Source organism: Athene cunicularia (genome assembly GCF_003259725.1).
Source record: "Athene cunicularia isolate RWA chromosome 8 unlocalized genomic scaffold, athCun1 chr8_part1, whole genome shotgun sequence".
NCBI lineage: Eukaryota > Metazoa > Chordata > Aves > Strigiformes > Strigidae > Athene > Athene cunicularia.
Genome location: NW_020799109.1, coordinates 16311511 through 16331526, shown reverse-complemented (window position 1 = coordinate 16331526; position 20016 = coordinate 16311511). Strand labels below are relative to the sequence as shown.

The following is a 20016-nucleotide window of genomic DNA, read 5'->3' as shown; positions in this document are numbered from 1 at the left end:
TAGATGACATTCAGGAAAACCTGATCAGCAGGGAATTTCCTGCTGTCTGAATTTGTGGAGACAAGTTATGCCACTGCGATGATAGCCACAGGCTCCATTTGAGGGGAGCTTGTTGTGATGTAGTGACCTAATACGGCATTCTTGCCTGTGGGAGACAGATTAGGAGACTGAATTTTTGAATTCCTGGAAGGTGGTGGAATAACTGTAGATAGTGAAACTGTCCTTTGCAGAAACTCATAGATGCTATCAGAAGTGCAAAGCCACATTAATTTCAGTGTTTTGTGAAAGGTAACAAAGCCATTTGTAGAGCAGTTGTAACGACTTATATAGGAACTGATGTGGCATTGCTGAATCTTGTTAAATTTTCTCAATTGTCACAATTTTTGTAGGGTTCTAAACTGCCTGCTGGCAGACAAATTTCATTTAATTTTTGTCCTTTTAAAAAGCAGTTACTGTTATTTCATTCCAATTAAAATCGAAAGTTGTTGTCTGCCAAGATTGTCTCTTTGTGGTCCTTATAAATGAAGTAATCTTATTATAGGAAGAAATCCAGGCCTATTTCTTGCTTTGTGACATGGGCATAAAGCCTAGCTTGGGGCAGGAAAATAATCAGGAAAGTGTATTATTAGGTGGTGGATGTTGAACAAGGAGGCTGAGGGAATGTATGGAAGGGAGAGAGAAAATATGTGGAAAGTAATACAGGGGAGGAAATAAGATTGAGAGGGAATGGTGCAAAGGCAGGTCCCACTGAATACAGAGATCAGGAAGCAGTAGTGCAGTCTATTTGTATGAGCTGGGCAGTGGGAGAAAAGAGAAAGCAGGAGGAGGATTTAAAAGAAAGATGTGAAGATCAGGTGTTACGGCAGTGGTTCTGTCAAGGTGGTAATTTCATTTGAAGCCAGGTTTATCTTCAAATCCATCCTATTACGAAGGGTTGAAAGAACTTGTTACAATGACAGTCTCAGTTAAGTTGGTTCTTGCAGCTGGCCCTGGAGTGTGGGAGAAACTTATGCTGGTTGTCATTCATTTTACTGGGCTGTTGCTTGAAATGCATGGTGAAGGAAGGGCCTGAAGAAGGTTGCAGCTCGTTATGGGTTCTTACTGAGCAGGCTACGCAGGAAAAGTAGGTAAAAATGGTGATAAAAGAATATCTGGTAATAACTGTTTACCAGGTTCTCCCTGCTCCATCTCCTACCTGTGGTGAGACCACTTCCTTGCAAATACACAGGAGGACCTGCATTCCAGTGTTACCCTGCAACCTTAGCTCGTGTTACCCTGCAACCTCAGCTCATCCCAGTGAATGATCAATACAGAAAGTTACAAGACTTGTAAAAATGCCATTCTACTCCATTTTTTTCTCCAAACAGGTCTAGCCTTTCATAAGTAAAAATTGAAACTATGTGTGTGTATAGGCTGCTGGAAAAGTCTTACAGGGCAGTCGTCTTTTGCCTGCAAGTCTGTGTTGTTCGCCCTCTGATGTATGACTTTGTTCTAGTTCTGGTATAAAATCGGGAAGGTTTCTGTCACAACGCAGTCTTTCACAGAGAACCTGAAAAATGGGTCTTGCTCAGGAGTCATCCTATGTGTTAGACTTTGGGATTGAGTGACAAGTATTACTAGTTTTCTTTTGAGACCTCCTAGGCACGCACAGTCAAGGAGAAGGTTGGCAGGTAGATTAGCAGGAAACCTCAATTTGTATTTGTGTATAAAGTAGGGAATGTGGTAGACTGAGGAGTTTTGGATAGCATAGACAATAAAAGCAAAGTTTAAAAATGAGAAGCATTGAGCTCCTTTGTTATATTCTCCCTGAAGTTTACAGCCCACATTATGCGCTAAAAATTTAGCTGTTTTCTCTGTCACTGTCAACCAATAAAATTTACTTTTAAACTGAAAAAGATAAAGCTCTGACTCAGTGATGTAACACTTCAGTAATTTACTATCATAAAATAGTTTTAAGTAGAAATGTTTTATCTTATGCCAAGCTGGACGCTAAAGATGTTTTGTCTAAAACATGAGATAATGGAAAGTGTATTGTGGCATGTGAATTACTTTAGCCTCTTGGTGGTAAATGTTTGCTTAACCAGAAAAGAATGTGTTGAGGTCCTTGCCAAAGGAAAGGTATTGCTATACTATGCATTTAGAGTACTGTAAATAAAGTAGTAAATATGTTTCTGTTCATGTGTGTTAATCCACAAGTTATGAATGCATTCATTCAATAAGAAAGGCAATATACTGTTATCCCTCTTAAAGGTTTTCAGTAAGAAGAGGTCATAATTACTTTGGGTTGAGAGAAACATGAAACCAAATATTTTCATGATGATTGAAGTTGAATATGAGAGAGAAATAGTTTTTGCTCAAAGTAAGTTTCCCTTAAATCCCAAGAACTCAAATCCTGTTTTACCTTCAATATTCTTGTGTGCTGACTCCCCTGATGTACTGTTCTTAATCACACATTACTGTAAATCATAAATTTTATCATTTCCTTCACCCATCCAGTGTTGGTTTTGGCAAAAGAAAACCCAACTGTGTAATATGTTAATGATCAGAGGATGTAGAGCAGCTATGGGAAATAATCCATTTTTTGCCTACAGTATATTTTGGTTTTGAACTTCATTTGCCTTCAACTGATAAAATAGCTTAGTAGTAATTTAATAATGCTGATTACAGAAAGAATTGCATATCTTGGATTGCAGTGTAATAATATCAGAGCATCTGTTGGATGCTGTAGTTAGAGCAAATGAAAGCAACAGGATTTCTCTTTCAGGGGCCTTTGAAATATCCCTTCCTTTCCCCAGAATCCCACATCCATGTTTCCAGTTAAAGATTTGGGAGAGAATATTATAGTTCTAGGAAATAATTGTGGAGAAGATGCTCAATTTCTTTTTATTACTGTGCATTGTTACTTACCTGGCTTCACGCTCCAGGGTAAAGAGGAGCCCTTTTCTGGGAAAGGACTGCTTATCTGAGTCATGAGCCTCTTGTAGCATACACACACACATAGGGATTTCTACAGGGGTTTCTTGCAGATGGTGCTGTTAGCAGAAATTTGCCTAGGCATAAATGGGGGTGTTGTACCATCTTTTAGAAATTATTGCCCCAGTGTTCTGAGTATGAGAGCTCTTACTTCTACAAAGGCAAAGCTCTGAGTGCTTTCACTATACCTTCACTTTAGTAGTTGTCCAGATGTGCTTTTTATTTCATCTTCCCAGTACTTCACTGATAATTTAGAAGCAAACAGGATAAATAAGGTACATTACTAACCATGTAAATTAAACTTGTAGTGTTAAAGCCCATAAATGGAACATTAAGTCTTATTTTTAATTTAGAATTAGACTTTGGTAAATATATCCATTTTGATCACCCTATGTCTGCATCCAGTTTTGGTAAAGATACTCATTAAGAGCTCATAAAATATTTCAGTCCGTAGAGAAATCTGACTTTGATTCTCTTGTTCTTATACCTAGATGTTAGGAGGGTTTAAGAAAGACTGGATATGTAATTTGAATCATAAAATAGGTCTTCTGAACATGATAGAAACTGAAAATCCTGAGAATTGCCAAAAAAGTGTTTGTTTTATTTTGTTTTTTTCCAGAAAGTGTACATTATGTCTGTGGTAGTATTAAAATTTATTATAAACTTCCCTGTTATTTTTAAGGTACAATGAACTGGATGCCAGTAGAAGCCTCTTAGATAATTTGAAAGGCAAAGTAATAATTGAGTATCCAACGTTATTTGTGGTCTTGAAAACACTGAAGAATGACATGGTGGTTCTTGGCCAAGGTAAGCATATATTTATTTCCTGTTATGCTATACGTGTCTATTTTAGTTAAATAAACAATAATTAAGGATACACCTATTAAAAATACCAGGAATGTGCAGTATGTCTTGTATTTCCCTCTGGATATAAAAGACGTCTATGAAAAAGCTGTTGTGAATGATCTGTCTTAAAACTGCTGGCTGATGGCTTACATCCATAAGCTGTATTGTACGTGTTTTTCATAACTTTGTTTACTGGTGCTTGGTTCTTTTTTTACGTATATTTTTGGCCATTAAGTAAAAACAACTCTTCAGACTTGTGCTAAATTTTGTATGTAGCAGAGTTAGTTATTTCTAAAAGGTCAGGCTGTCTGGGGAAGATGAGTTTTAAGTAAGCATGCTAATCATACAAAGGAATCATTCCTCATTATTTCCCAGCATACTCCTAACACTGGACAAATAATGCTGAATTACACGATAGTTATTAGAAATCATGATGGCAAAGTAATTGATCAGGTGGGTTAAAAGCAGGATGTTATCTTTCAAAAAGTATTTAGTTGAGAGAAGACTTTAATTGTGAAGTTGACTTAGAGGAGAGTCCAGGTCTAGCAGACATTTGTATTTTATTTTTGAAGTTAATGTCCATATTTCTCCCCAGTATAAGGGCTTTGTGTTCCAGTTTAGCTTTCTGCAACTGCTGATAGAGAGAACCAGTTCCCTTGTCTCTTAGTCACCCAGCTTGTCACTTTATTTATCAAACTCCGTACTTTTCAGTGACAGACCAGTGTGTAATTTTTACAGATTTCTGAGGAAAAGCTTTGAAAAATGTTTGCAATGGCTGTTTCTCTGCAGCAACTTAATCATGGCTCTGTGGGTACATAATTTGACTGAATAAATAGGAGACTGAGATTATTGTACCAGTGATCCCAGACTTCCATGGATCTTGGCTGTTCTGGCTAGGTGACACTAAGTGATCCATTGGAGCAATCTGCTCTCAAAGAAATGGCATGCAAATATTTCTTGCAGTATGTACTGCAAGAGCTCAGAGAGTGAGACACCATGCCAGGAGATGAGTCTTCCCTGAGTGCCTAGGGCCATTGATACTCTCCCTGGGATTGTACGTACATATACTGGAGTACAAAGAAACTAGATGTTTTCATTTTATCCGTTATTTCTTGATCTAGGTCCCTTGCTTTTCAGTAGTAGGTATAGATTCAAATAAGTGTTGATTGTCCAGCTATATTTGAGCTTGTGCTGCAACAGCAACTAGCTGATTCTGTAAAAGGCAGAGTAGAAGGGCAAGGGGAAGAGAGAGTTGGTAATAGCTGGGGAAGTGCTGACAGCTCTGTTAAAGGGCAGCACAAGTGTGTGTGTCTTTAGGATGGTGACCCTCCTGTGCTGCAGGGATCATTCAGTTAGCAGTTATCCCTGAAGCTGGTATTCAGGAAACACTGGCAGCTATTTCAGGTTTAGGGAACCATTAATTTTCTTCAGGTTTTTTTAACCGTTTCTGTAGTTTCCATAAAAATCAAGTGCACAACTCTCTGTTGAGGTGTCCTGAGTACAACATAGCAAAAGCTTATAGCTAATGGGAAAAAAAAATAATATTATTTTCACAATTTATCTCGAAGTTTATTCTTGTACATCTTTTTAGTTAACATATTAATAGAACTTCAGCCCTCAGTTTGGTTTGGACCCTGTGTTCTTGGAGCTTTTTCTGTTACGAGTGGAAACCTGCCACAGTAACCCCAGATTCTTTCAGAAAAAGCATGTTCAGAACATGAATATATAAATATGAGGACTTTTTTTCTGCAGTTATTCTGCTTGAAGACAAAATAGCACTTTTGTTGAAGTATGGCACATCATGTACTCTTCTGTTGTGTGTCATCTTACAGAATAAAGGAGAAAAAAAACAGTATTTAGTTTGCTTTACCAGTTGCATTCACAGATAATTGCTAAGAGTGGAAATCATGGGTTCGCCTCCAGACTCTCCAGGGAGAAGTCTGTTGTAATTAGAGAGGTGCTTTAGCCCACTCCCATCTCCCAAGAGGTGATCTTTCTGCTGAGGCATCTTGTGTGTTACTTGCAGTCCAGTTTCTTCAACACGTGTGGCTTTTTGTATCAGTTGCACACTTCCAAGCCATCCATCCTGCTCTGGCTTACCCTATCTCTGCCAATGCTGCCTTTCCTTTCTGCCTTCCTCCTGCATGTGCACTGGCAGGGACAGTTGTCTTGGAGTGCCTGTCCAACTGACCCCTTGGCATTCCGGGCAAACAGCTGCTGCATTGATGAGTGGATGTCTGGCAGGGTGTCTGCTGGACTGCAGGGGCTTCAACTACCATAGCCCTCCAGGGTCTGTTTTCAAAGAGCCCAGGCTGGGAAAAGAAGCAAAGTTTTGTGGGAATATAACTGCCAAAATGACGCTTCTTTACAGAGCAATCTCAGCTCAACCCCCTTCCCCAGGAGGAACAGAGGCAAGTTTTCATAGCCACAGCAACAGGCATGTGCTGGGGAAAGGTCACTGTTCCCCTTGTGATTCAAGTGGCTCCCCCCAAAGACTGGGGGAGAGCTAGAGCTAGACGCCTTCTAAGAGAGACTGCTAGAATTTAATGAGGACAAAGCCTGTTTCTCCTGTCCTTGTTCTCAGACATGGCTGAAGTATTTTGACTGAAAGCTTAAAAAAAATAAGGAAAATAAGGTTTGAGGAAGGAAACTGGCACTGAAAATTTTAAACCCATTTTACATAAGTAAAATTTTACATTATAAGTAAACTGCAGACAGTTTTATGGTGGAAAGGACTGGGCAATATTTATTATATAGGGAATGCTATCAACACTGTAAAAATATGTTATTTTGAGTGACGACAATCTAGAATTCCTGTTAAATACAACTTAACTGTAACAGACTAAACCTAAAATTTGTTGAGCTTCACTGTGAGTCAGAAGATTGCCACATTCTTTTATGTGATGTTTTGATGCTTGACTTGCTTACAGCAAAAACTACAGGTGCTCTGATTTCAGCATACAAGGTCAGTCATGGCTGAAGATAGTAGGGGATTATAGAAGTTTTCACAGGACTTAGGGGCAAAAACAATCCTTACTTTGTGCATTACTCAGTACATATCTGGCATATAAATGTTAATTGATTATACACTAGATTTAATGTAGACAAAATGTGACCTCCAATGTTTCTGGGTGAAATGCTTCTATTTTCTTGAACAAATTCCATTGAAACTGTACAGGTGCACACTGTGTCCTATGTACTATTCATGTTTGCCAGCTGTAGACCTTATCTTGACAGTAACTATACTTCATCAGCTCCCTATCGGTAACATTTTCTTAATGAAGCATCTGAAACTAAATGCTCAAAAACTTCTTTAAATTCATAGTTGGATCAAATACTGAAAATAACAATGAGAGCAGAGTGTGTGCAAATCATGGGCTGACTGGCTGAGTTTGTAGTTTGTTTTTGTGCTGCCTGAGTGCCACCAACCAGTGGCATTTGGTGACCTCACCACAAGGTGAGCGGGGTCAGTGCTTGTTAAAGGAGTCTGAGAGTGGGTGGCTGAAAACCAGTTTGGGAAATGAGTACTTCACGATACAATCTTGGCAAAGCACAACAGCCATGTCCTAAAGCACGAGTTGCTGTGCAGCTTTAACCTCATCAGCCTTAGCTCATGGATTCACACAGATTAGCACCATGTTTAGGGTGCTGGAACATGTGGAAGGAGCAAGGTGCGTCATCTTAATTTCCCGTTTCCACTGAGAATTTCTTAATAGTTCCCCATCTTAACTGAAATGCTAATAAAAGTGTAAATGATTTGTAATTCTTTAGTTACAATATATGTATATAGTAACCCAAAACCCAACATTTAAAACAAGCCAAGAGAACAATTTTAAATTCTCAGTGGATGAAGAGGAAGAGTTTTGTGTGGGATAAATACTCTGCTTACCTACTTGACTTTAAGACCAATATTTAAAAGCTGGAAGAAATTCTCACCTTTGTCGTGCTTTCTCCTTCAACAAGGACCTACCTAGGGCTTTATCCCATGTTATGACACTGGTTGTCTCGTGAAATAGCTGTCCTCAGGAAAGTGTGATTAAAAGGAAAAGAAGATACAAAGCTGCCTCTGATAAAGAAACAATATTGCTGAAACTAATTGCTTGTTTGGTTTTTGTGTCCTACACCCTCAGATGCCAGTGAACCTGCAGAGAACTCGGACAGTGAAAGTTCATCCCTTTCATCTATGGAAGAAGGGGAAATTCGGGACAGTTCATGACAGTTCTTTGAGAGAAGAGGGTGGAATGAGCATTTTATACTTTTATTATTATTATTTAATATAATCTGTATACAGTAGAGTTCTCAGAAGTTTGGTTTGGCTTCCTTCACTAAAAGCAGCACTTCCAAAGTGCCTGCCTATTTTTGGATTTAGTAATGCATATTTAGGGATGTAAATAAAGAGATTGCTGGTTCCAGAAAAACGTGGTATTCTTATTTAATTGCACCCTTTTTTTCCATGTATCTTTAATAAATCAGAGCAACACAAATTCAAAGTTTCCAAGTTAGCTTCAACAATATATTTTTTCCTTTTGTCCTAACACCTCAGTTTCTGATTTCTGAGTTTAAATATCTGATTGCATATTTATATATGGATTTGAGTCTTAATGCTTAAACTTACTAAAAAAAAACCCACTGGTGTTTCATTAGATTAATTTTCTTTTAGGGTGTTCTGTTGTCATGCTGAGCTGCTGCAAATGATCTTACTTTACTTCTGACTTTAATCTTCTGTGGTGACATTTTGGGTGCTTGGTGCAATACATTTTTTTTTTTCTTACTTAGTTGCATCTTGTTTAATGTGTTAAGGACAGGTCAAACCATGTTTTCAGAGTGGCATGTTGCTGTATGTTTAACCTTCTACCGTGATCTTCTAATTTAGCATGGGTTTTAAAATCAATAGAAATTGATACATAGAGTGTCACTAGTGCTAGTATCTTGGACTTCTAAACAACGGTTGTTATGCATCTCATATAACTAGTTTACCAACTGAAGCCAGGTATTGTAAATATTTACTGGAATATCAACTAAATTTACCTTAAATTTACTTTAAAACAAATAAACCTTTTTTAAAAGTCCTGTACTATATCATCTGCTGACAATAGAAATCTGTTGTTAACTTCTGGGAAGATTTCTGTATCCCAGACCGCCTACCACTGTATTCGTGGGGTCGAACTGTGCACTGCAGGCTGTGTGAGGCAGGTGGGCACCTCTGCATGCTTGCACTGGGGAGTTCTCGGGAATCAGCACAGGCAGTGTTGGGTTAGTTTGCAGAGGTCTAGCTAAGTGAGCATCTGTAAAGTCTTAAGGACATGATCACTTTGTAAACAGCTCTGTGAGGTTGTTGCTGCCATTGTTCTTATCCCAGTCTGTTTGCCTCTGCTTGAAACCAACACCTTTGTGACACAAGTTGGTGGCATGGGATGCACACCAAGCTGCCATGAAGGTGATTTTTCAGTCCTGAGTCGGCTTCCTGACGCTGCCGGCATTATAGGTGGAAAGACACAGAAAGTAGTGACAGAACTTTTTGAGGTAACAGGAGGCTGTAGCAGCAATATGGGAGAGGGATCAAACTTCCAGACTCTCAGTCCAGGCTTCAGGGCACAGGGCTGTCAGTTCCTTACCAGTCATGCTGTGGGGAGAGGATTTTGAGATGGTTTAGAAGTTACTTTTTTTTCACACCTTTGCAAATAAATGGTCATTAGAAAATTGTTTGCTGTGACATCTAGCTACTGAAGTTCGGAAAGAGTGTCAGACCTTTGTAGTCACATACTACTTTTTCTCACAGTGGTATCACATGTCCTTTTCCTTGTGTGTTTTGCAATCCCTGGTAAAACAGGGAAGTTTTTCTTCTTGCCTGGCAGTAGCCACCTGTGCTTTATTTTCTTTTTTAGTCATTGTTGGTCCTCTGCCCACCTCTTGTTTCAGTGTTTGTTTTTTTAACCCTTTTTAAAGGACCAGGATTCCTCACTATAGGTGCTGCTTTCATATTTTTTCAGTTCAGTGAAAATGAATAAGCTTTTCCTAATCAGTGATTACTACATGCTGACTTGGTAGCCACAAATTACTTTAAACCAGTCTTGAACTCGTTCATAATAACACCGATAAAAGAGCAGAACAGCAAAACTGCCACAGTTCATTTGCCAGAAAATGTTTCATCTGGAGTAAAAGCGTGGCATTTCTGTTAAGATTCATAGCACACAGTGGAAATGAGTTCTGCAAATACTAGTGTTGATCTGCATGTGTCTGTTATTAGTCTTTGGCTGAGGAACGCAGATTTGTAATTTGCATTACTTTCCTACACTCTTGGAGGTTTTCATTAATTGTGTGAAAGGACTTGCCTGTGGTGGTTTTTTTCTATAAATATAGTTTAAACTTCCTTGTAAGTCAAATGCAACCATTATTTGTTTTTAAATGAAGATGCTGTTAAATCTATCCTTCACGTTTAAATTTTTTCCTACCATAAAGAAGGTTTTTAAAAAATTATTAAGTAGCAGTCCTGTGGTGGTTACTAGAACTGAAATTTCCCAAAGCTGGGAATCATCTTCCAGAGTTGAATCAAATTGAGAGTTAAAGGCCTTGGTAGCATTTGCCATTCATTCCCAGGTTACTATTTACCTATTTTTATTTAGATTTGATAACAGTTACACTAGTTTGAACGGTGGTGAGTCAAATGCAAGCCAAGATGAAATTCAATTATTTTTATTCAGTTTTGCTAAACGTTTTCAATTTTTGTTCATAAAAATTAGTTAAAATGATGGTCTCTGATTAAAAGCACAGCCTTACTGATCACAGGTGACCAGTGCAGGTCCTGCAACAGTGGTAATTCCAGTACTAATAAGGTTACTGTTTTAATTAAAGTTTATGCACTTTGGCTGGGCAGATGGTTTTTAACACTTTCGTAGGCAGTTAGGGGAAGTTTTTAATTCCTGAGTGACTTAACCCAAAACGAGCATCTTGTAATAAAATGAAGAGTGAAAATGCATCTTTAAAAGCTGTATTATAAAATTTCTCTTCCAACACTTGAAATTTAAGACACGGAGTTAAGGCTGCACGGAAGACTTTAGGTCTGTCCATTTTGTAATCATTATATGAGGATCCCTACAGGATTCTGCCTTGTTTTAGCACAGATGATGTCTGTGAATTAAAATTGTGATGCTGTTCTCATATTCATTCAACACCTGCTTGCATTGAGGGCTTGATTTTATGCCTACTACACATTTATTTTTGTCTGTAAACTACTTGTCACAGAAGGAACAAGCTATTACAGCATTTCTTTTAATGTTTAGACTTTCCAGGTTTCAAACCCTCACAGCATGCTTGAGCTAAAGGACCATCAGCTTACAAAGCAAAGAGTAAAGGCTTTTGTCATGAATGAACACACTACTTAAAAAAATTAAAAGCTTAATGAAGTCATCCCTTTCATGAGCCATAAAGAACAAAAATACAGCATAGCTAAGCGCATAGGAATAGCTGAGAGTAGGACTGAGTCAGCCATATGAGAGAACTTGGTTGTTCTCCTTTTTTGTGTAACTTCCTAGGGGTATGAGGCATAAGATACTGAGCTATCCTGGATAAACAATGTTATACCCCCTGTCAGTGTAACAACTAAGTTTTGAATGAACACATCTGAATTCTAGGTTTTACTGTAATTATCTCTGCATTGGGAATTGTTGATCCGTAGAGGAAGAGAGGGTCATGCCTCAAGATGTGTGGTTGTGCTAGGTCTTAGAGGCATGCTGGACTCATGTTCCTTCTGTTAAACAGTGCAGTTTTACTTTGCATTAGGAGTAAAACTGTTTGTCGTGCAGAGCATGTACTCTCATCTAAAAAAATTGCATAGATTTCCAAGTTCACCGGAGCGCTGAGAGCAAGTTCCACCTATGTGTTGTGTATAAGCACGGCTGTGATTCAGACCTTGCACTGCCAGTTATGGCTGTTCTCTATTGACATCTGTAGGAACTGAGAATGTATAACACCTTACAAGAGCAGGCTTTCAGAGAGTAAATACAGAGCTGTGATGATGTAACTTCAGGCCATATTTGGTCACAAACACTTCATTTTGCTTTCTGAAGTCCCACACTCTTTTCCTGAAAATATTTATTCTTCCTCCCTCCAAAGGAAAAAATATCTTGAATTTGTGTTTATGTTGTTGCTATGACATCAGTTAAAACGGTATGCAGATGCAGGTTCTGTTAATAAGACAAAAAAAAAAAAGCCCTGTGTATTTCAGTGAACAAAGATTACCCTGTGTTTGTATTAAAATGTTGCTATGGCAGTGCATATGGTTTTATTTGGTGGAAATTTGTGATGAAGGAAGTCACATGTATGCAAGACAAACAAGAAATGGCAGCAAAACCAACTTGAAATAAATACTGAAACTGAAAGGGAAGTTGCAGATGACATGTAAAACCAGGAAAAACAAGGATAGTTGTTTTGCTGCCTGTCTGTGATTTGATAACAGAAATGTGTTCCCACTGTGTCCTGCTGGGTCTCAAGTCACCCATCGGACAGTGACTTAGCTCTAACAATGTTTCCATTGCAAGAGCTTCTTTCCCTCCTTGGCTCTGTGCATTTTAACATTTTTTTGTTTTGGAAGCAAAGTTCCACTGGCTTGGCCTGATTTCACCATGGCTAACTTTCCCTGATGAAAAGCATTTCCAGGCTATCTTACTGTAGTAGGCTTTTTGGCAGGAAAAAACAATATAGTGCTAAAATATGGAAAGCCACTAGAGCCTTGCCTACCTTTGGGGCAAGGGGAAGTCTTTGTGGATTTACTGGCTGCTATTAGTGATAGAAACAGTGAGGTTTTGTTTTGTTTGTTTTTTTAAACTGGCACAGTAGTCTTCATATTTATCTAATCCTTTTGCGTGAGGCTTCTTTTTGCATCAGTTGCGTCAGTACAGCTGTTTGCGGGGTTGCATAACAAATCAGAATGGGTTAAAAATAATCTGCCAAAGCAGCAGGGATAAAAAATGAGAGAGGAGACAGAGTCTTGATTTAGAGAACAAATTAGAACGCTGGGAGCTGGCTGGCTTCTGCAGGATCCCGGGTGGTGGAGAAAGCAAAAGTGGTTTTAAAATCACATTGCTGCTTTCTTCCTATCATCCCAGTTCTGCTTCAAGAAGGAGGAAGAAGTGACTGTGAAAGCTGCTATTGCCTTTCCATTCCTTGCTGCCTTTTCTACTCAATCCTCTTGTAGCCCCAGAACTTGTCCATTTTGCCAAGAGTTCCAATAGGGAGTAAAGATATGCCCAAGTGAGGTAAAAACGAAGTTGGTGTATGAGGTGTAGATATGCAGGAAAAAGAGAAATGGGTGGTGTTAAAATCTTGCCCGAGAAGTCCCCAGCACTTTCCTATCTAAACTTTTCAGTGGTATCTCTTTGTTGATCTTTTTTCCTACCTCTGCTTTCAGCTGTGCTTGGGCATGCATATTGATTTTAATGGGGTTGTTCCACTACAGCACAAGTATGTGCTTCTGTAGAGTAAAATATGTTTTCCTGGTTTAAGTTCTCCTTAACAGACTTGCTGGTTTTATGGCACAACATCTTGATGTCTGATTTTGTCAAATTCATGAACTAATTAGGATCTAACCTGGTTGGTTTGAGATGCTGAAGGAAATCTGTAGCTTCAGAGAAGCTGGTGTTTGACTCAGTCAATATACCAGGTTTCTTTTGATCTGGTGTTCAACCAGGGTTCTCAAAATATTGCTGGACTACACTGCCGACTGTTTAGCTGATCTTATAATGGAGTTCCTTCATTCTTACTGAAACACCATTCATCATGACATTAGGCTGTTAGTGTATGTATCCAAGCTAGATTCCAGTCTGGCAAATCTATGCACCCTACCTTTAAATTTTTTTGCCTCGTAAATGACAACCTTACAAAATTTAGTGTAATCTTTTCTTCCTGGACAGTTGCTACATTCCATGCCGTAAGTGGTTGTATTTCAAGACAAATGAAGTTGCTTATGTGAATGGTGCTTTGGGGTCTTTCAAGAACTTCTCCAATATAAATTGTGTATGTAGAAGTCATAGCTCTAGTTTTTCTGGGGGAAAAAAAAATCATAGCATACCAGATACCATCTATTCATTTTCTTGGTGTTTGGTCTTTACAGGATAATACAGACAGATGCTTATTGTATCATTTTGTTGTTGAAGTAGTCTTTTACAGAATTTATATTTTCTAGACTCCAAATCTCGCTGCAGTTCAGTTGGTCACAAGCTGAAATGCGTTTATAGGTATCTCCAAAGCTAGCTGCTTTCACCGTGGTACCTCCACATTTCTATGTGCTATTTTATTACATGGCTTTGTAACGTGGACAAAAAAAAAACATGAAGATGAAAACAAGGACATGTCAGGATGAAAAAACAGGCTTGAGGCAGAGAAGCCAGTAAAACTACCCAACCTTCCCTTGCAGCGTGCTGAGCACTCTGGGCACTGCATGGAAATAGTTCCACTGATTAAACAGGAGTAAACTAAAATGCACATGTGCATCAAACTGCTTTTCTGCAGGATTAGCTCAGAAGGGCAAGCGTCTGGCAAGAGCAAGCCTCTGCTGTGACACATTTAACTGCTTTTGTGTAGGTAGGTAACTTTGACTTCCAACTCCTAATGACATCCCACTGCACACTTTGTTTCAGTCCTCAAGACCTGGGGGGGATTTATTCACTTTCAGTGGGCTGTGAGCACTGGAAATCCTCCCATGGCAGCCCCACTGATCCACAGTGTCTCTGCCTGTTCCTGCGCAGCCCACTGGCTTCCCACCAGTAGTGGGGAGATGGGCCTGTTTCCCACATGTCCACTGGAGGGTCAGGCAGCCCTGTGGGCTCTGCAGTAATTTATATATGGAGTGTAGAGGTTCTCAGGGCTCAGCGAGGGTTAATTTATATCTTGGCTGTCCCACTGTCGGTAAGATGTTAGCTTTTCCTCCATCTGCTGCTCATTCAGGAGAGTGAGCTAGCAGCATCCCATGAGAGGATTTAATGTAATCATGCAAGTCTGTTTTCTGCATATTCCTGCTTTTATTTTGTTTCCTGTGATGCAGCACTGAAGGAAGCAGAAACTGTGTCTTCACTGTGTCACCTTCATTAGTAGGGAATATTTTATATATAATCCTGATATTATAGTGGCTTCCACCGTCAAACCCTTATAAGTGCGTGCATTGAATACAAGACTACATATTCCTTCGGTCCTGAAGTGTAGTTTGACAAATGCTCCTTTTGGCGGCAGCACCAGATTCATCAAACTGCCCCGTGCCACCACTCACCATCCTCGGGTGACCCCAGCACTTGCACCCGGACAGCTGGGTGGGGGGCTGGCGTGACAGATTGGAGCCACTTAAAAATAAACACACAAAGGACCAGGGTCAGACATGAGAGGGGAGAGGTGGGACGGCTGAAGCAGAGGCTGCTGCAGAGAGGACAGTGCTGAAACATGAGCCCACAGGCTTCGGCGGTGCTGCTGGCCCTTCTGGGGTGCCAGGGCTCCCCAGAGAAGCGTGGGGGTCTCCTGGGGTCTCCCTGCTGAGAGGAGCTTCACAGGGCACAGGTGGCTTTATTTTCAGGGTTTGAACTGCTTGATGGCCTGGCATTGAAATGTGCTCACATCTTACTGCTTTCTGTCATGTACGTTATCTATGATGTTCCTAACTCTGCATCTGTTAGTATTCACCTTGAAGAAAGATACTGATATCTTAGTTTTTGACCAAGAAATAAAATCATAGTTGTGCTCGTTAACCTTACCTGTAAGCCCTGCTCATCACACTTAAAGGAACCTGTGCTTTTATCACTTACATTTCCATGCCTAGTATTTTGGGGTTTTTTTCTGCTGGAACAACAGATATAAAGATTTCAAAGCGAGTGCAAAGATGATACACAAAAAATTACACTGATTCCTTTTATAGCATTGGGAATTGTGGATTTTAGTAGCTTTGCCATGTATCATAATTGTAGAATGCAAGCAGTGAGGACTATACGGATGATAATCAGTTGGTGCGAGATCCCAGCCCTGGAAGAATTATGGTTAATTTCAGTGGGGTTCATTCCTTCTCTTTATAGCAGGATACTTTTGTTTAGTATATTTTATGCTTATGTTTGCATGATCTGCTCCTGCAGCCCTTATTCTCCCAACAGTACATTTTTCTATGAGCAGATTACAGAACCACCCCTCTACTTGATGAAACACAGAAAGCCCAAAGTGCAAGTTGTAAAATCCAAGGCCTGGATAGAGCCACACTTTAGGAGGAGTTGGGAGGGCCACTTTGTGTATGGTGTGCGTTACAGACATACAGTCTATGCACAATATAGTTACACGTGTATGTAACTTTTTGGGGCTGTTACTTACATTGATTTGAAGATGGTTGTCATTCAATTTAAGTAACAGTGTGGGTGGTGGGGAATGCACAGGCAGCTTCTGTGTGTCTGCGAGCAGTGTATTCCTCTTCCTCTCCTTGTGCAGTAACCCAACATCGAAACCTGGCAATTCCTGAGTGAGTGGCTGATGCAGTGAAGTGTTCTGTGCTAGATATGAGTAGAAGCCAAGCAAAAGCACTTCACTACATTTTTACACCTTTCCTGTCAACAAATATTGTACAGACAAGTTTAGGTACAGCAGAGACTGGTGGCCAGGTGGTGAATTCCAAAACAGCTCAAGTTTTGAATGCCTTGGGGGAGAGAACTTGACTGAGCAGAAGAGAGATGGCTGTAATTTCTCAGGCAAAGCATTAGCTGCCAGAGATGAGCTTCTGAGATATTTGGCTGTTTATTTTATTGAAATAGTTATGTCTAATAAAAAGTTGACTCTTAACCACTTTGCATCTAACTATGTGACACTGGGTGCCACCCCTTCACAATTCCAAAACCTCAAAATCAGTCTCCATGTTTTTCTGAGAAGTAGCTTTATGGGAGGATGTTTTTCTGAGAACTAAAAAGTAATGAGGAAAAAAAAAAAAAAAAAACACCAAAAAAACACTCTTGTAGGTTTCCTTTCAGTCTTATCTGTAGAGCAGCTTTATGCTAAACAGAACAGTACAAATGTTTGATGCTTTCTCAGATCCTCCTCTAATTCATTTTTTAAATGTCATTTTCTTACCATGTGCCAGCTAGCTTACAAATCGCTTGGTTAGCCAAATGTCATCTGTGTCCCACAGTATGAAGTGTACTTACGTATTTAAAAAGTGGGGAGGTGAGGAAGAGTAGCTGCTTTGCCTTTTACTCTATTGGAGAAGTACTTGAAATTCCTCACATTCTTCTCCTGTTAACAGTATGTTTACTTTTCATCACTGGGTTATTAGGATTAACAAAAGTCATTGCTTCAAGCTCATTTAATTTGAATTTAGTGAAAGCAAACTACCTCCTGCAGACTGTAGGAAACATTCTTCTGCCCACAGAAATGTATTCATTTGCAAAAAGCAGCCACCAAAAAATGTGAGACCTGAGGACCACTTCCACCCCAATGTTCAACATCACTGTGCATGCACTGCATTCTAATGAAGTACCTTATGTTGCAAATTCCAGGACAGTTTGAATAATCTGACAGTCTAATTAACATTTCAGTCTCTCTATCAAACATTTGCTTTCACTGCCAAGTGGCTTTTTCTGTATATCTGTATATACTTTCTAGAGCGTGGGGTTGCAGATTGCATGCACTAGTTCAAAAACATCATTTACCCAAGAAATTAGACAGCTTTCTAGTGCATTTCTGCATCTGTAGTAGAGCTTGTTTTAATTTTAAAAGAATTTAAGCTTTTCAAAATTGAAAGTTTTCACAGAAAGCTCTTGCATATGCTGCATTTAAGTCTGTTGCCTATCAGGATGTTCTACTAAGAGTAGTTAGGTAAATATTTCTTTATTAAATGATTAATTCCATAAATAAATTCTTTTAATTCATTGAATATAAAATTAAAATCATTTACAACTTATTCCAGTATTACAGGGGCTGGAAGGGGTAAAAAAAAACCTCAAAGAAAAACACAAAAAGCTACAGTTTGATAAATAAAATACTCAGCTTTAAAACAACTGATTTCTGTTTGCCATTAAACTAGTTGGTACATAATAGCTGCCACTGTGAACACCCCACAAGTGCCCACCTCAGGAAGGAATGTAACTTCCACTTTGGTTGGGAAAGGGTGAAAGAAAAATGGAAGGAAGGGGAAGAAGCATAGTGTTAAATTGAACAGGATAGAAAGTTTTCATAACCGGAACAAAACATTTATCTGATCACTTACAAACAGAAAACAGTATATAATTAGGTAAGGTGCTCCAAAAAGAAGCGGTAAAGTTGCTCCAGTACTATGAAGCTTTAAGTATGCTTAAATCTGTTGCGTTAGTGTCCAGTTGCACAGTGCACTCTTGTAACATCTCAATGTTGCCCCCAAATGGGCAAGGCACCATTCCCATCAAAGGTCCTTTCTCCGTGGCTGATTACTTCAAAATTCTGTTTAGCATCCCACCCCCAACACAACTTAGTCCCTAAATTTGTGAATGTCATTGACTAATCTGTAGTAGGGATAAGCTTCATTTGCATGCGGACAGTTGTAGTTGCACCGGCAGGACTGGATCATCATGACGCTCTTGGTGAAGGTTTCCCCATCATCGCAGCGGAACCTGATCTTGACAGTCCTGGTCTGCTGGGGCGTACAGCACCTGCCATCCACGCAGGAGCCGCAGTACTTGGGGCGGTACTTCTTCACACTGGAACATCCGGCATAAGTAAACTTCACTGGGGATGGGGACTTCTTAGTCTTGGTGCATTTTTTTCCCTTCTGTAAAGGAGAGGCAACGATGTTATTAGCAGGAGATTCTTCTCCAGCCTTCACCCTCTACCCAAAGCAGTTTGGAAAGAAGAGGAGCACTAAAGAGTCTGTATTTACCTTTAGGGAGGCATAGCTAGACTGGCCACATGGCCTCACTTCACATATCCTGGTCTCTTTGATGAGCTTGCAGTCAGGATTGTCGTTGGTAACCCTTGTGGAGATGCCAGTTCCACACGTCTTTGAGCACTGGGACCAGGAGGTTGTTTGCACAATGCATTTAGGATTCTCAAAAGCTCGGCTTTGTGGCTCGGATCCAAAAACTGGAAAAGAAGAGAAGGGCTTAGCCTAAATATGTTCTCTCACTGCGTTTACTTTCTTTCCACTGGGCTCTAAGGAGCCGTGTGGCCATCTTCCCGCCTCCTCCCCTTAACTGCTGCTGTCACACAGATTAGCCCATACTCACCAGGTAGCATTTTCAGGCCTCCTTTCACAATGGCAATCAGCTCATTGTTCCTGGTTAGTTCGCCTTCAGAATCATCCAGGCCGAACTCTTTGCTGAAGAAGCCCTCCAGCTCATCCAGCGCGTCCTTGCTTTCATCGCAGACCCACTCTTCGCAGCACTGCCCGGGGACTTTGACCAGCCTGGGGCTGGGACAGCCCAGGTTCGGAAGGGAGAGCTCCTGCGGGCAGAGCGGGATGCAGCCCACAGCTCCATCTATGCACGTACACTGGTGTTTACAGTTCGGCTGGAAGCTTTCGCCGTTCTGGTAGATTTTGGAGTTGTATTCACACGGTCTGCCCTCGGACTGCGCTGCAGAGATCAACAGAGAGGGAAAGGAGGAAAGTCAGCGGCGGGAGTCGCTGGTTTAAGCGCAGGTATTTGCTGGTCTGTTAAATTCAATTTACGGCGGAGCTCCCTACAATCCCCCGGAGACGCGGGGCCAGAACAATAAGTTAGTCAGGAATCACTTTTCCTTATGTGCGTTTAGCGGAGCCCAGACATACTGAATCGCATTCCAGGCCGCTGAAGTCATGTGCCTTTCTGCCAAGCTACCAACAACAAAGCATAACCATACATGGACTCGAAATTACTAAACTTCGGCGCTACGGGGACCGGGGCTTTTCCCCGAGGGAGGCGGGGGGCAAGCCGCTTACCTCTGCAGATGCCCTTCAGCGCGGCGGGGCTGGCGCCGAAGTTGCACTCCAGCCCCTTGGTGTGGTCGCAGGGCTGCGCCCGGCTGCAGTCCTCGTTCAGCTGCTTGGCGCAGACCTTGCAGCAGCCGCAGCCGTCGGGCACCAGCCCCACGCCCGGGGCGCACTGCGGCACGGCCGCCGGGCACTGGCAGACGGCGGGGCAGGGCGAGCCCAGAGCCTGCGGAGCGGAGCAGAGCGGCGGCCGATGAGCGCCGGGAGCGGAGCGGAGCACCCCCCCGCCGCCTCCCTCCTCCTCC

At 40.7% G+C, this 20016-nt stretch overlaps 2 protein-coding genes across 3 annotated transcripts in view; one reads left to right on the top strand and one right to left on the bottom strand.

Annotated features, from left to right (window-relative positions):
* ZNHIT6 (zinc finger HIT-type containing 6) overlaps positions 1-10328 on the top strand; it is a 36682-nt gene extending 26354 nt beyond the window's left edge. For both annotated transcript variants that reach the window (XM_026854511.1, XM_026854509.1), the window contains 2 exons: positions 3656-3780; positions 7950-10328. In XM_026854511.1, the coding sequence (XP_026710312.1) occupies positions 3656-3780; positions 7950-8035 (211 nt within the window). In that variant the 3' untranslated portion in view covers positions 8036-10328. The remainder of the gene's footprint in view (positions 1-3655; positions 3781-7949) is intronic.
* Positions 10329-17998: 7670 nt separating this feature from the next.
* Positions 17999-20016, bottom strand: part of CCN1 (cellular communication network factor 1) — a 5627-nt gene continuing 3609 nt past the window's right edge. The window contains exons 2-5 of the mRNA XM_026853917.1: positions 19721-20012; positions 19029-19376; positions 18683-18885; positions 17999-18574 (exon numbers count right to left, since the gene is read on the bottom strand). Of these exons, the coding sequence (XP_026709718.1) occupies positions 18275-18574; positions 18683-18885; positions 19029-19376; positions 19721-20012 (1143 nt within the window). The 3' untranslated portion in view covers positions 17999-18274. The remainder of the gene's footprint in view (positions 18575-18682; positions 18886-19028; positions 19377-19720; positions 20013-20016) is intronic.